The sequence below is a fragment of the Giraffa tippelskirchi genome, chromosome 9 (genome assembly GCF_054371585.1).
Source record: "Giraffa tippelskirchi isolate mGirTip1 chromosome 9, T2T-mGirTip1v1.2.pri, whole genome shotgun sequence".
In the NCBI taxonomy this organism is placed as follows: Eukaryota; Metazoa; Chordata; class Mammalia; order Artiodactyla; family Giraffidae; genus Giraffa; species Giraffa tippelskirchi.
In genome coordinates this window covers 50,539,142-50,553,234 of record NC_137283.1, presented here as the reverse complement: position 1 = coordinate 50,553,234, position 14,093 = coordinate 50,539,142, and the positions used below count along the sequence as shown (strand labels likewise).

The following is a 14,093-nucleotide window of genomic DNA, read 5'->3' as shown; positions in this document are numbered from 1 at the left end:
CCTATACACAGGTCAAGAAGCAACAATTAGAAACGGACATAGAACAGCAGATTGATTCAAAATTAGGAAAGGAGTACATCAATACTGTACATTGTCACCCTGCTTGTTTAACCTGTAAGCAGAGTACATCATGCAAAATGCCAGGGTGGATGAATCACAAACTAGAATCAAGATTGCAATTTGGGAGAAATATCAACAATCTCAGATACGCAGATGATACCACTTTAATTGCAAAAAGTGAAGAGGAACTAAAAAGCCTCTTGTTGAAGGTGGAAGAGGAGATTGAAAAAGCTGGCTTGAAACTAAACATTCAGAAAACTAAGATCACCGCATCCAGTCCCATCACTCCATGGCAAATAGAAGAGGAAAAAGTAAAAGCAGTGACAGATTTTCTTGGGCTCCAAAACATATAGTTAAAGGTATGGTTTTTCCAGTATTCATGTACAGATGTGAGAGTTGGACCATACAAAAGGCTGAACACTAAAGAATTGACGCTTTAGAATTGTGGTGCTGGAGAAGACTCTTCGGAGTCCCTAGGACTGCAAGGAGATCAAACCAGTCAATCTGAAATGAAATCAACCCTGAATATTCATTGGAAAGACTGATGCTGATGCTCCAATACTATGGTCATCTGGTGCGAACAGCCAACTCACTGGAATAAACCCTGATACTGGGAAAAACCAAAGGCAAAAGGAGAAGAGTGCAGCAGAGAATGAGATGGTTAAATTATCACCGACTCAATGGACATGAAATGGAGCAAATTCCAGGAGATAGTGAAAGGATAGGGAAGGCTGGCATGCTGCAGTCCACGGTGTTGCAAAGAATCAGACACAACTTAGCAACTGAACAACAATAACAATCATCTTGGGTCCTTCTCTCGGTCCACATTGGATCCCTTGGTGCTCTCATCCAGTCTTGTGGCTGTGAATACTACCTAAGTGGCCGACTACAAAGTTTATCTCTAGTCCAGACCTTTCTCCTAAATTCCAGACCCGAATATCAATTCAACAAGAATATCTAACAGGCATCTTCAACTTATCATGTCTAAAACTGAACTCATCTATTCCCCACACGTGCTCTTCTCATAGTCACCCCTATTCTGGTTGATGGCAACCCCATCTTTCTCACTGCTCAGACCAAAACTCTTGGAATCATCCTTGATTCCTCTCTCACATGCTACATCTGATCAATCAACAATTCACATTGGTATGATCTTCAAAATATATCCAGAATTCAACCATTTTTCACTGTCTCCTCTTACCACCTTGATAGAAGTCATGAGCATCTCTCTCTTCAATTTCCAGCTTCCTTATATGCATCTCCCTGCTTCTACTGTTTGCTCCTCTCGGCAAACTTCAGTGATCATTTGGATGCTGAAAGCAGACCGTGTCACTCCTTGCTTGAAAACTCCAGGCTAAGTACTTATAAACGCTCTACAAAGCCCTGTGAAATCTGTACCCCACCCCAACATAATGTATTAACACTATTACTTTTTTGTTCATTCCATTCCAGCCATAATGAGCAGAACTCTCTAGGTCTGCATCAGTGCCTTGGAACAAACTATTCCCTCTACTTGGAAGCTTTCTCCCCAGATAGTAACAAGACTAACTTCCTCCCTTTTAAGCCTGCCTAAAGAACACTCACTCTCAAGAAGGCTCACCCAATGCACCTCATTTTACATTTCAATATCTACCCCAGAAATTCTGGATCCCCCTTACTGTGGCCCATTTTCCAAAGTAATAACCTTTGAACATTCTATATTATGTATTATCACCCTCACTAGGAAGGGTGCAAACACAAGCAAAATCGCTCACCCCTAGCATGCCTATGTTTGGCACAAAGTAAATATGCATACAATCAAAGAACAGCAATCTCTGTAAAGGATTTGCCTGTATCTCTCATTAGAAGAACTCCTTGAAGACTCCAGCTGGATTTAATTTGCAGTGTCCTCAACACCTGGCCCTGGGTCTGCTCAACAGCAGACACCTAATGCACAGATACTCAGGTGATTAGTCACTTTCACCTGAAACATAATCCTAGATGCCAGAGGAAAAGCTAGGTCTTACAGCTGTGTCTGATTAAATAGCTGGTAGGAGACAAACACAGAACATCAGGTTCCAACTGTTACTTCAATCAAACTGAATTTAAGTTTCATGATTCATTTCTTCATGTGTCTAGGAAATATTTCAAGCTATCTACAGTCTGAAAAGGGCACTCGGTCATTCCTTCCCCCAGCCACGACACCACCTCTCTAGCCCACCTAATCTTTTCATGCTTAACATCCTACCTCTTCAGCGTTCCTTGATGACCCCAGCTAGAAGCACTTACATGTGTCACACTCTGTGTCAAGTGCTTTTCATATATTATTCTCATTTGATTCTCCCAAAAGTCCTATGAGGTTGCTTCCATTACAACACCTATTTCAAAGATAAGAAAAACTCAAACTTAGAGAGATGAAGTCACTTGTTCAAGGTTCAATGAATGTTCAAACCCAGGTATGCCTGGCTCTGAAATCCAAGTTCTTTAACCACTATACCGCTTTTCTCTCTCCAGGGTTACAAACCCTAACTAGCTTATACAAACTACTTCATAGGATTTGTTGTCACTTGTTTTGTTCAGTTGCTTCTCACATCTGTTAAAGCAGGTGATATCATTCAGGATGCTTCCTACTAAGACCCCTCCCAGTTCTTACAGTATTACGAAATAGAACATTTTATAATTTTCATACTCCCTGTAGGTTAATACACACACACACACACATATATTTTAGCACTTAGTCACTACAGAAATTAGAAATCTCCACTGTTAGGAAGCAGGATAGAAAAGCAATGAAAATAAAAAACTCCACGACCTTATATAAAAAAATATAACACTCCTGATTCCTCCCCACATTCATGTCCATCAAAGATGCACTTGAGTCCATTATTCCATATAATAGGAAAAGCTGTATTTTCCTTCAAGAAGTTTAAGAATGTGATCCTTAAGGCTTCTGTACTTCACCAAACAACCTGGTAAAAGGAACTGAAAAGCAAGCACTTAAGACCATTCAGGAGCTAGCATGTTATTTTGCACAGGACAAGTGCTCAATGAGCGGTTATTGGATCATGATATAGAATTTTCCTTTTTGTAAGGTTTTCCAAGTCTCAAATTGAGAGCCTGTAAAGAGCCATAGCAGAACTAAGGTGAACTGTGTCAAAACAGCAAATATCTTGGAATCATTCTGGTCATAAAAGTGAATTTCATTTGATATCTCTATCAACTGTTTAGGTTTCAAATACGCCATACATTCGTAGGTCTAGACTTGAGCCAACACCAGCAAATGCAGTTTAAGGATAACTTTTCAAAACAATAGTCTTGGGAGGACGTAGGGAAAGAAGTGAATCCAGGCTCTGGAGTGGAAGCTCCCTTAAGAAACCAGATACAGTAGCTGATATGGCCCTCAACAGCAATGTAAAAATGTCCCAGGCTTAAAATATACTATTGGTTTCTAGATATTTCGGTTTTCAAGACCACTGTCTTGTTTAGAGAATCCTCAAGCGATTCCTGCTTCTTAACAAAGTCTTCACGAGGAGTAGAAAGTCATCTATTCACGGCAAGAGGTTGCTGTTACCGAGGAAGTTCAGTGTCCGAAAGTGTGTAAATCTCTTAATCTTGTAGAGAATGTATACCCCTCCGGAGGCTTTCATTTTCGGGCGGAAAAACAAACCCGGTGTCACCTCCACATTGGGGCCACTCAAACCTCGCCACCATTACAAAACCGAAGTGCCAAAGGTGCAGAATGTGAAGCCGGAAGCACTACCAGGCCAGGATCAAGTTCCAGGAGAAGAGGGAAAAAAAAAAATCAAAACCGAGAGTGCAGCGCGGGCCCCTCGGCCGCCCTGGGCCGAACGACGCACGTAGGCCCTTCCGGTCAGAGCCGCCGTCGCCGGGAGGCCGGGCGACGGGCCGGGCTTCCACCCGAGCCCGGGGATTCGCGGCCTACTCTTGCCAGTGCCCTCTCGCCGAGTCTGGCACCGGCTGCTCCTCCGACTCGGTCCCCTTCGTAGGCAGCGCAGCCCAGGTGGCCCACGAGGATCCGCCGATCCGCGGGCGGGCCGGATCGGTACAGACGCGGCGGCGGCGGCCGCCGCGCCGCCCCTCCCCCACCGGCCCGGCCCAACCGCCGCGGCGACGCGAGCAGCGGCGCCAACGCCGGGCCCAACCGCCGGCCCGCGGCGGCCCGGACAAGGCCCCGTGGCGGCGGCGCGGGCCCGCTCTGCACGCCGCCCGCGCGAGTTCACCGCGGGCCCGTTACTCCCCGCGCCATCCGCCAGGACGCGCCGCCCTCGGCTCGGGCTGAGACGGCCGAGGGCAGCGGGAGGCCGCGGAGCTGATACTTACTCAGGGGTCGGGTGCTCGGGGTCGTAGAAATCCCCCATCTTTGGAGGCGGTTGCGGCGGCAGCTGCTGCTTCATCGGGAGCCGCTGGAGACCGCGACTCGAGCCCCCTCCCCGCGGCAGGGCGACGCGAGGGAGGGGAGGGGAGGAGGCCGCTGGTCCGACCGCGGCGGCGGCGGCGGCGGCGGCAGGGGCGGCCCGCGTCGCTGGCCCGCTCGCTCCCTCCCTCCGGCGCCCGCCCGCCGCTCTCTCCCCCACACACTCACACGGGGAGCGACGCTTACCCCGCCCGCCCCTTAGCTGCACAGGCCCGGCCCCTTAAAGAGACACGCGCCCGCCGCGCCTCCGCCGCCAGTCGGCGCGCCGGCAGCTGCCGGTAGTCCTCTGAGAGGAGCGGCGGGGGGGCTGCTGTGCGAAGCCCGCCGACCCGGCCCGACTTCGCCTGCGACTTCCCGGAACAATAAGCCCTGGGCCCTAGCGCTGTTGGCCCAGCTCGGGGCCGAAAGCTGCTGCGCCGCGACCCCTCCCTCGGGCTCGCTGTGGCGGCTGGGGCGCTGAGGTGTGACACGGCACGCCTCAGGGTTGTTTGCGGGCGAACGGCCCGAGCCCGCCCAGACACTACGAGCCTTCCTGCCCCGCCGCCCTCGAAGACCTGCCCTCCCGGAGCGCCGGAGTCCTCAGCGGCGCCGAGGGCCCCTCCCCTGGGCTTGCGGGCTCTGAGGTAAGGCGGGTGCCTCTTCTCCCTAGCCTCTCGCCCCTCTCTCCTTTATTCCTCTTCGCCTTCTCTCCCTCTCGCCTCTTCATTTCGTCCCGTCGGCAAGCACGGAAGTAGAGCTAGGCCGGGGATTCGCGCTAAAGCCGAGCTCTGGGGACGCCCCTTCCTCCTTCCCGCCCCCGCCGGGTCGGCTGAGCCTAGTCCGCCCACCGCCCGGCTGCGTCCGGCCACCTCTACCCTCCACTCCAACATCTGGGAGCGGTGGCTCCCGTGTTCTGCGTGGTTCTTAAGGCCTTGGAGGAAATGTCCTTCAAGAAAAGGTTATGAATCGCTTTCCTGCCCAAATGACGTAGTGAGATTAAGTAGGATAACTTGAAAGGGCTGTGGGTTTTATTTTTGGAAGGATAAAGAGTGCATAAAGCCATTAGCTAAAGGCTGGGGGGGAGAGGAGGGTTTCATAAGATCAGATTTTTTTGTAGTTTTATTTTTTCCGCTGTAATTTTGAATCGGATTTTACTAACAAACAACTGGATGGAGCTGTGTGTTATGGACTGAATGTGTACTCTATCCCCTAAATTTACATGTGAAATTCTATCCCCCAAGATAATGGTATTAGAGGGTGGGGCTTTTGGAAGGTGTTTAGGACCGGACTGTGGAGCCTGCATGGATGAGATTAGTGCCCTTATAAAAAGCCCTTTGAGAGAAGGAAATGGCAACCCACTCCAGTATTCTTGCTTAGAGAATCCCATGGACAGAGGAGCCTGGCAGGCTACAGTCCGTGGGGTCTCAAAGAGTCGGACACAACTGAGTGACTGAGCACACACAGATTTTTTGCTATAGCCTTGCAAAGTTTCTGTCCTTTGCCTGTTTCTTCATGAGCCCATTGCTCATGGGCTTCCCTGGTGGCTCAGATGGTAAAGAATCTGCCTGCCACGAGGGAGGCCTGGGTTCAATCCCTGGGTCTGGAAGATCGTCTGGAGAAGGGAATGGCAACCCACTCCAGTATTCTTGCCTGGAGAATCCCATGGACAGAGGAATCTGGTGGGCTACAGTCCATGGGGTGGCAAAGAGTTGGACATAACTGAGCAACTTTCACTTCACTCAAAAGCCCATTGAACTCTCTCCTGTTTGTTCTGAGGATATAAGGAGAAAACTCAGTCTGCAAGCCAGAAGAAGGCCCTTGTCAGAACTCAATCATGCTGGTACCGCAGGCTCTAACTTTCAAGCTCCAAAACTGTTTGAGAAATGAATTCCTGTAGTTTATAGCTACCCAGTCTATGGTATTCTGTTTTGGCAACTAAAGTATATGAGAGTATAAAGCCTTTACTAGCTCTTTTTTATATCCTATATGTGTTTGTGTGTAAACAAACACACACATATGTATATTTTGTCAGTGTCTATTAGTGCTTTCGGAGAAGGCAATGGCAACCCACTCCAGTGTTCTTGCTTGGAGAATCTCAGGGGCTGGAGAGCCTGGTGGGCCGCCGTCTGTGGGGTTGCACAGAGTCGGACACGACTGAAGCAACTTAGCAGCAGCAGCACCATTAGTGCTTTATCATCATTGTTTCTCACTTGAGGATTATTTTGGGGTTTTTTGTTGGTTTTTTGGCATATCCAGAGCCCATCTGACTCCCTTGATTCAAGTCTCCCATGGCCACTTCTTTACAAACTATGAATATTGCCTAATTTTTCTGCTTTTTCTTCTTGTAAGATGAGAATATTAATGTGGACAGGACCTCACTGTTGTGAGGATCCAATGAGATAATGTTTGTAAAGCTTTAAACTTTCGATAAATGTCAGCACTTACTCACCAGAGTGCAGTGATTAAGAACTACCTGGCACTGTATACCTGCCCTGCCACTTTCTAGCTATGTGACATGAGGCATGGTTACTTTTCATGCTTGCAGTGCCTCATCTGTACTGCACAGAGTGTTGTGAATATTAAACTATATTGTATAAAACATGCTTGCCCAATGCCTCTCCCTGAGTAAGGTTATCTTTTACGCTTTGAAAGAATAAATTGGAGCCCTATGCCTTGGATACCACATAGGCTATTGGGAGCCACTTCACATTGGACAGACTGGAAAGGACAATTATAATTATAGGTGGAGGTGGATGAAATCACGTTAAGTGTGAAGTGACAAAGACCTAAACTGAGATAACTGAGAAAAAAGCAGTCAGTTATAGGTCTCCTGTTTCCTAAATAACAAAGTAGATAGTTCTCTTGCAGGAGGTACCAGTTGATATCTATAATACCTAATCTTAAGAGAGCATTAGTCTGATTAGAACCCAAAGCAATAAGCATGCTGAGCTGTGGGGTTCAGTAGGAAATACTAAGCCCCAAACATAAATAAATGAACCAAGTTTTTACAGGCAAGATTGAATACTATTAAATGCCCTCATCTGTGACTGTACTAGGAGTTCTCTGTACAACTATTTTAAATTCAAAGAGAATGCGTTCACAGAATGCATACTTAGGCCTGGCCTCTTGATCAAAGCTGTGGAATAATTTGGTCTATAACTGACCACCTCCCACTTTCTTGTTTAAGACTTGCCACAAATAAGTTTGAAGGAAAAATGTCAAAAGTCTTAAAATGAAACATTCTAAGAGGCATTCCATAAAAGCCTTCATAATTGTTCCTGCCATTACTGTGCCTATAGGCCCAGAGCACCCCATCTCAGGGAACCCAAAAGAAGCCATTAGGGACCCTGAAACAAAGTTGACTCAGGCATTTCTTGCCTTAGGGGAGGTGGAAGGCCAAAGATCAAATATTGCCCCCAGTTATGCTCTTGGTACCTGGATGGGAAAAGAAAAATAATTTTTCAAGGTGGAGAGAGTACTAGTTGATTGCTTGAGCACATTTTCCAGAACTACAATCTGTAAACATAATTTTTGAAGTAACGTGTTGACAAGGCGGTTCTTAGGATTGGTATCACACAGAAGCAATAAGATCAGGACAGCTATTCGGAGGTACCACTGGGTGGTTTCTCTTTTCAGTGTGCCAGGCCAAAGCTCTGCTGCTTCAAATGAGAACCTGGCTAAGGCTCTAGGAGAGAGAGAAAAGGTTGTTTCCCCCCTCAAAGTGACAGCTGGAGCTGAGTGAGGAAGCTGCCCCTACCTACTTAACCTCTCCTCCTACCATCCCATTCTACCTTCAACAAACCCTACCCCCACCTGAGGATTCTCAGAAGACTGTTCCTCGAGAAATGCCAACTTGGGAAGGACATACAAGAACTAGGTCTTCAGTCCTACGGCTCCCCAGAGTTCCTGTCTTTGCCAAGAGGGGACAAGGTTGGCAGTGGCAACAAATCCAGTGTGGGCAGTGTGAGCCAGGGCAATGTGGGAAACCCTGTCTCTACCCATGTGCTCCCACAAATATCTTCACATTGGCAAAATTAGGCCCATTATTAATGGCCATAGCCTGTGGTTAATAATGGTCCGCTGGTGTATAAAAGGTTGAATTCAATATCAGAGAGGCAGTTTGGGAGTACACGTGAATGATATACAAGACTGGGTTATATCAAGATCAAATGTTTGAAAGTTGAGACTTGCCAATACAAGGTTTATGGAGATCACAGTTTGTAAGACACCTAATTACTTTCCTTGATTATTTATTACCTTGAATCTATTCCTTAATGTTAATGATCCTATCATCAGTTTGTTTTTTTCTAGTCCAGTGTACTTTTAAATAGAGGAATTGTGTTAGATATTCCAGAAATATATTTTTCATTATTTGTAATGAAAAAACAAAACTGGCTGTTACTGTAGTTGCACATTAACCATAAAATCATGACTACAAACAACTACATCCTAGCATTTGAAAAGAAACATGATTTGGGTATCAATGAGCTGTTATATGGGCGTCCCTCGTGGCTCAAAGGGTAAAGAATCTGCCTGCAATGCAGGAGACCCTGGTTTGATCCTTGGTTCAGGAAGGTCCTCTGGAGAAGAGAATGGCTACCCACTCCAGTATTCTTGCCTGGAGAATTTCATGGACAGAGGAGCCTGGCAGGCTACAGTCCATGGGGTCCCTAAGAGTCAGACAGGACTAAGCGACTAACACGTTCACTTTCAAACTGTTATATAGGGTTTCCCAGGTGGCACCAGTGGTAAAGAACCTGTGTGCCAATGCAGGAGGCATAAGAGACTGGAGTTCAATCCCTGGGTCGGGAAGATCCCCTGGAGAAGGGCATGGCAACCCACTCCAGTATTCTTGTCTGGAGAATCCCATGGACAGAGGAACTTGGCAGGCTACAATCCATAAGGTCACAAAGAGTTGGACACAACTGAAGTGATTTAGCACACGCTATTTAATAAAAACTTGGTGTGTGTGTATCTTTTGATTCAGCAAATTCTGTTCTGAAATTCTACTTCATAGACTATTCATACCAAAGAATATTGTCATTAAAAAGAAAGAATTTTCACTGTACTAGATGTTCTGGAGGAGTTTTCATGAGGTTTGGGGATTTTTAGACTTATATATAAATATACATATATACATGCATATATTTATTTGATTTTGTGAGGATGATGAAAGATATGAACAAATGTATGCCATTTAGTCAAGTTGTTTTGAGAGTTAAAGGAGGGAATGAGAAAAAAATAAGGAAAAATTACTACTACCATACCCTGATAAATATATATTGATCTATGGATGTTTGTATATATTTAGAGCTCCTTTAAGAAATTAGGAGAAAAAAGTGTGTATCTACTGGCTTAAAGGGGTGTTAACTTTCAGTTCAGTTCAGTCACTCAGTCGTGTCCAACTCTTTGCGACCCCATGAATTGCAGCACGCCAGGCTTCTCTGTCCATCACCAACTCCTGGAGTCTACCCAAACCCATGTCTATCGAGTCAGTGATGCTATCCAACCATCTCATCCTCTGTCGTCCCCTTCTCCTCCTGCCCCCAATCCTACCCAGCATTAGGGTCTTTTCCAATGAGTCAACTCTTCGCATGAGGTGGCCAAAGTATTGTAGTTTCAGCTTCAACATCAGTCCTTCCAATGAACACCCAGGATTGATCTCCTTTAGGATGGATTGATTGGATCTCCTTGCAGTCCAAGGGACTCTCAAGAGTCTTCTCCAACACCACAGTTCAAAAGCATCAATTCTGCAGCGCTCAGCTTTCTTCACCGTCCAACTCTCACATCCATACATGACCACTGGAAAAACCATAGCCTTGACTAGACGGACTTTTGTTGGCAAAGTAATGTCTCTGCTTTTAAATATGCTATCTAGGTTGGCCATAACCTTCCTTCCAAGGAGTAAGCGTCTTTTAATTTCATGGCTGCAATCACCATCAGCAGTGATTTTGGAGCCCAAAAAAATAAAGTCTGACACTGTTTCCACTGTTTCCCCATCTATTTCCCATGAAATGATGGGACCAGATGCCATGATCTTAGTTTTCTGAACATTGAGCTTTTTTTTTTTTTTAACCATTTGAATTTACTTTTTATTCAACAAACAACAAAACAAAAAGCTTTAAGCCAACTTTTTCACTCTTCCTCTTTCACTTTCATCAAGAGGCTCTTTAGTTCTTCACTTTCTTCCATAAGGGTGGTGTCATCTGCATATCTGAGGTTATTGATATTTCTCCTAGCAATCTTGGTTCCAGCTTGTGTTTCTTCCAGCCCAGCGTTCCTCATGATGTACTCTGCATATAAGTTAAATAAGCAGGGTGACAATATACAGCCTTGACGTACTCCTTTTCCTATTTGGAACCAGTCTGTTGTTCCATGTCCAGTTCTAACTGTTGCTTCCTGACCTGCATACAGGTTGTCTCAAGAGACAGGTCAGATGGTCTGGTATTCCCATCTCTTTCAGAATGTTCCACAGTTTATTGTGATGCACACAGTCAAAGGCTTTGGCATAGTCAATAAAGCAGAAATAGATGTTTTTCTGGAACTCTCTTGCTTTTTCGATGATCCAGTGGATATTGGCAATTTGATCTCTGGTTCCTCTGCCTTTTCTAAAACCAGCTTCAACATCTGGAAGTTCATGGTTCACGTATTGCTGAGCCTGGCTTGGAGAATTTTGAGCATTACTTTACTAGCATGTGAGATGAGTGCAGTTGTGCAGTAGTTTGAGCATTCTTTGGCATTGCCTTTCTTTGGGATTGGAACGAAAACTGACCTTTTCCAGTCCTGTGGCCACTGCTGAGTTTTCCAAATTTGCTGGCATATCAAGTGCAGCACTTTCACAGCATCATCTTTCAGGATTTGAAATAGCTCAACTGGAATTCCATCACCTCCACTTTAAAAAGTAAGTATTTGGAGTCTATGTCTATTAAACCAAGATATGCATGAAAGTGAAAGTGGCTCAGTTGTGTCCAACTCTTTGCAACCCCATGGACTGTATGGCATGGAATTCTCCAGGCCAGAATACTGGAGTGGGTAGCCTTTCGCTTCTCCAGGGGATCTTCCCAACCCAGCAGTCGAACCCAGGTCTCCCGCTTTGCAGGCAGATTCTTTATCAGCTGAGCCACAAGGGAAGCCCAAGATGTGCATACTAATATATTAATAAGTGTATGTATATCCAAACAATGAGAAGGGTGCAGAATGATACAGACTAGTTTGTTAATATTACCAGTGTTTTGTATGTGGGGTATGAGAGAAAGAAAGACATCAAAGATGAATCCTAAATTTTTACCTCAACACCTAGATGACTGGTGAAGACTTGAGACCGGGAGAAAAAGGTTGGGATTAATAATTATGCTTTCAATGTATTAAGGCAGGAAATGGTAATAAACATTCAGATGGAGATACCAAGTGAGCAGTTCAAAATACCCATCAGGAATTTAGAGGATTCCTCATAAGAAAATACAAATTTTGGAGTCGTCAGTATACAAGTGATATTTAAAGCTATAGGACTGCATGAGATTTCCTAGGGAAAAAGTACAACTAAAGAAGAAAAGCAGATAAAAGGACAGTACTCAGGACTGAGCATTTGAGAACTTAGCCTTTACAAGTTATAAAGAATAATAAGCCAGCAAAGGGACACAGGTGAAATTAATAACAAACAGGAGAGTGTGGCCACATAGAGGCCATGAAAAGAAAGCTTCTAAATGAATTAACAAAAAAAATTAAGAAGCAATATTGCTTTCTGCTCTCAGCTACTTTGCACATTTATCCTTGTATCAGTTATCAATTGTCAGGCCTAGTGGGAAGCCAGAAATCTGCACTTCCATCCAACAAGAACAAGGCACCACTCCCCTCTGGGGTATCATAGAAGGTGAAATGGGAAACCTGAAATTTCACCCCCACCTGGCACTTAGGAGATGACACTCCATTCCATCCTGCCTAGTGTCAGAGAGGGCATTCTAAAATAGAAGGTTTACAAAAGATCCAGAGTCTCATAATGCTCTGACAGTCCAGGATACCATTTTTAAAAAATCATTCATCAGGAGAATTACAAACTGAAAGACAAAACACAGTTTTGAAAGATGCTGACGCCAGAAAGAGAAAAACTAATACCATATATCACTTATGTGTGGAATCTAAAATATGACACACATGAACCTATCTATAAATCAGAGAGGATCAGAGTCCCAGAAGAAGAGAAGAAAAGCTCAAAAGTATTCAAAGAAACGATGGCTGAAAACTTACAAATTTGTCAAAACAGGTAAACCTACAGATTCAAGAAGTTGAACATATCCCCAACAGAATAGACCCAAAGAAATCTAGACCCAGGTACATCAAATTGAAATTTCTGAAAACTAAAAAAAAAAAGAAAAAAATCTTTAAAACAATGAAAGAGAAATAATACCTACAGGAAATATTATTTTGATGGCAGATTTCTCATCAGCACCATGGTGGTCAGAAGGAAGTAGCACAACATTATCCAATTTCTGGAAGAAAACTGTTAGGGACTTCCCTGGTGGTCCAGTGGCTAAGGCTTGGCACTCCCAATGCAGGGGGCCCGGCTTCAATTCCTGTTCGGGTAGCTAGATACCACATACGCAAATAAAGATCCTGTATGCCCCAACTAAGACCTGGTGCGACCAAAATAAATAACAGTAATAATAAAATAAACCTATGGGAAAAGAAAAACCCTGTCAATTCCAAATTCTACATATGGTAAGATTAACCTTCAAGAAAGAAAACTTAGAAAAGCTAAGAATTTGTCACCACTGAATCTACTATAAAAATTTCTGGAGAATGTTCTTCAAATATAAAGGAAATAACGAAAGATGGAAGTTTAAGCTGTCAGGAAAAATGAAAGCACAATAGAAAGAACAAAATATTACTGAATACAATATACTTCCTGTTCTCAAGTTTTCTAAATTATGTTTGAGAGTTGAAACAAAAAAATATCTCTATGTAATATCTGATTTGGTTTGCAGTGACTATAGAAGAAATATTTAATACAGTTATAAATAGGGGAGGGTAAAGGGACTTAAAGGGAGCTACGGTTTCTATACTTAATTTGAACTGGTAAAATATTAAAACCAGTAGACTGTGTTAAGTAATGTATCTATAATGTAATATTTAGAGTTCAGTTCAGTCACTCAGTCGTGTCCGACTCTTTGCGACCCCATGAGCTGCAGCTCGCCAGGCCTCCCTGTCCAACACCAACTCCCGGAGCCCACCCAAACTCATGTCCGTTGAGTCGGTGATGCCATCCAACCGTCTCATCCTCTGTTGTCCCCTTCTCCTCCTGCCCTCAATCTTACCCAGCATCAGGGTCTTTTCAAATGAATCAGCTCTTCGCATCAGGTGGCCAAAGTATTGGAGTTTCAGCTTCAACATCAGACCTTCCAATGAACACCCAGGACTGATCTCCTTTAGGATGGACTGGTTGGATCTCCTTGGAGTCCAGTAAATACCCCCAAAAAAATCTGTACAAGAGATACACTCAAAACATTATAGAAGACTTCCCTGGTGGTCCAGTGGTTAAGAATCCATCTGCCAGTGCAGCAAACATGGGTTCAACTGCTGGTCCAGGAAGATTCCACATGCATAGAGCGCTTAGCCCAGGCACCACAACTGCTGAGCATGGGCT

The 14,093-nt window shown here is 44.7% G+C and overlaps 1 protein-coding gene and 1 long non-coding RNA gene across 5 annotated transcripts in view; one reads left to right on the top strand and one right to left on the bottom strand.

Annotated features, from left to right (window-relative positions):
• The window catches only part of SETD2 (SET domain containing 2, histone lysine methyltransferase), a 75,938-nt gene extending 71,294 nt beyond the window's left edge, over window positions 1-4,644 (bottom strand). The window contains exons 1-2 of one of the 3 annotated variants that reach the window (XM_081525877.1): window positions 4,381-4,644; window positions 2,325-2,417 (exon numbers count right to left, since the gene is read on the bottom strand). Coding sequence is in view for 1 of the 3 variants with exons in the window: in XM_081525875.1 (XP_081382001.1) it covers window positions 4,381-4,454 (74 nt within the window). In the remaining 2 variants the exon portion in view is untranslated. Of the gene's footprint in view, window positions 1-2,324; window positions 2,418-4,376 lie in introns of all 3 variants that reach the window. The other 2 variants (XM_081525876.1, XM_081525875.1) reach the window with 2 other exon arrangements.
• The window catches only part of LOC145520133 (uncharacterized), a 57,551-nt gene continuing 47,779 nt past the window's right edge, over window positions 4,322-14,093 (top strand). For both annotated transcript variants that reach the window (XR_014064243.1, XR_014064245.1), the window contains exon 1: window positions 4,322-5,097. This is a non-coding gene — a long non-coding RNA (uncharacterized LOC145520133). The remainder of the gene's footprint in view (window positions 5,098-14,093) is intronic.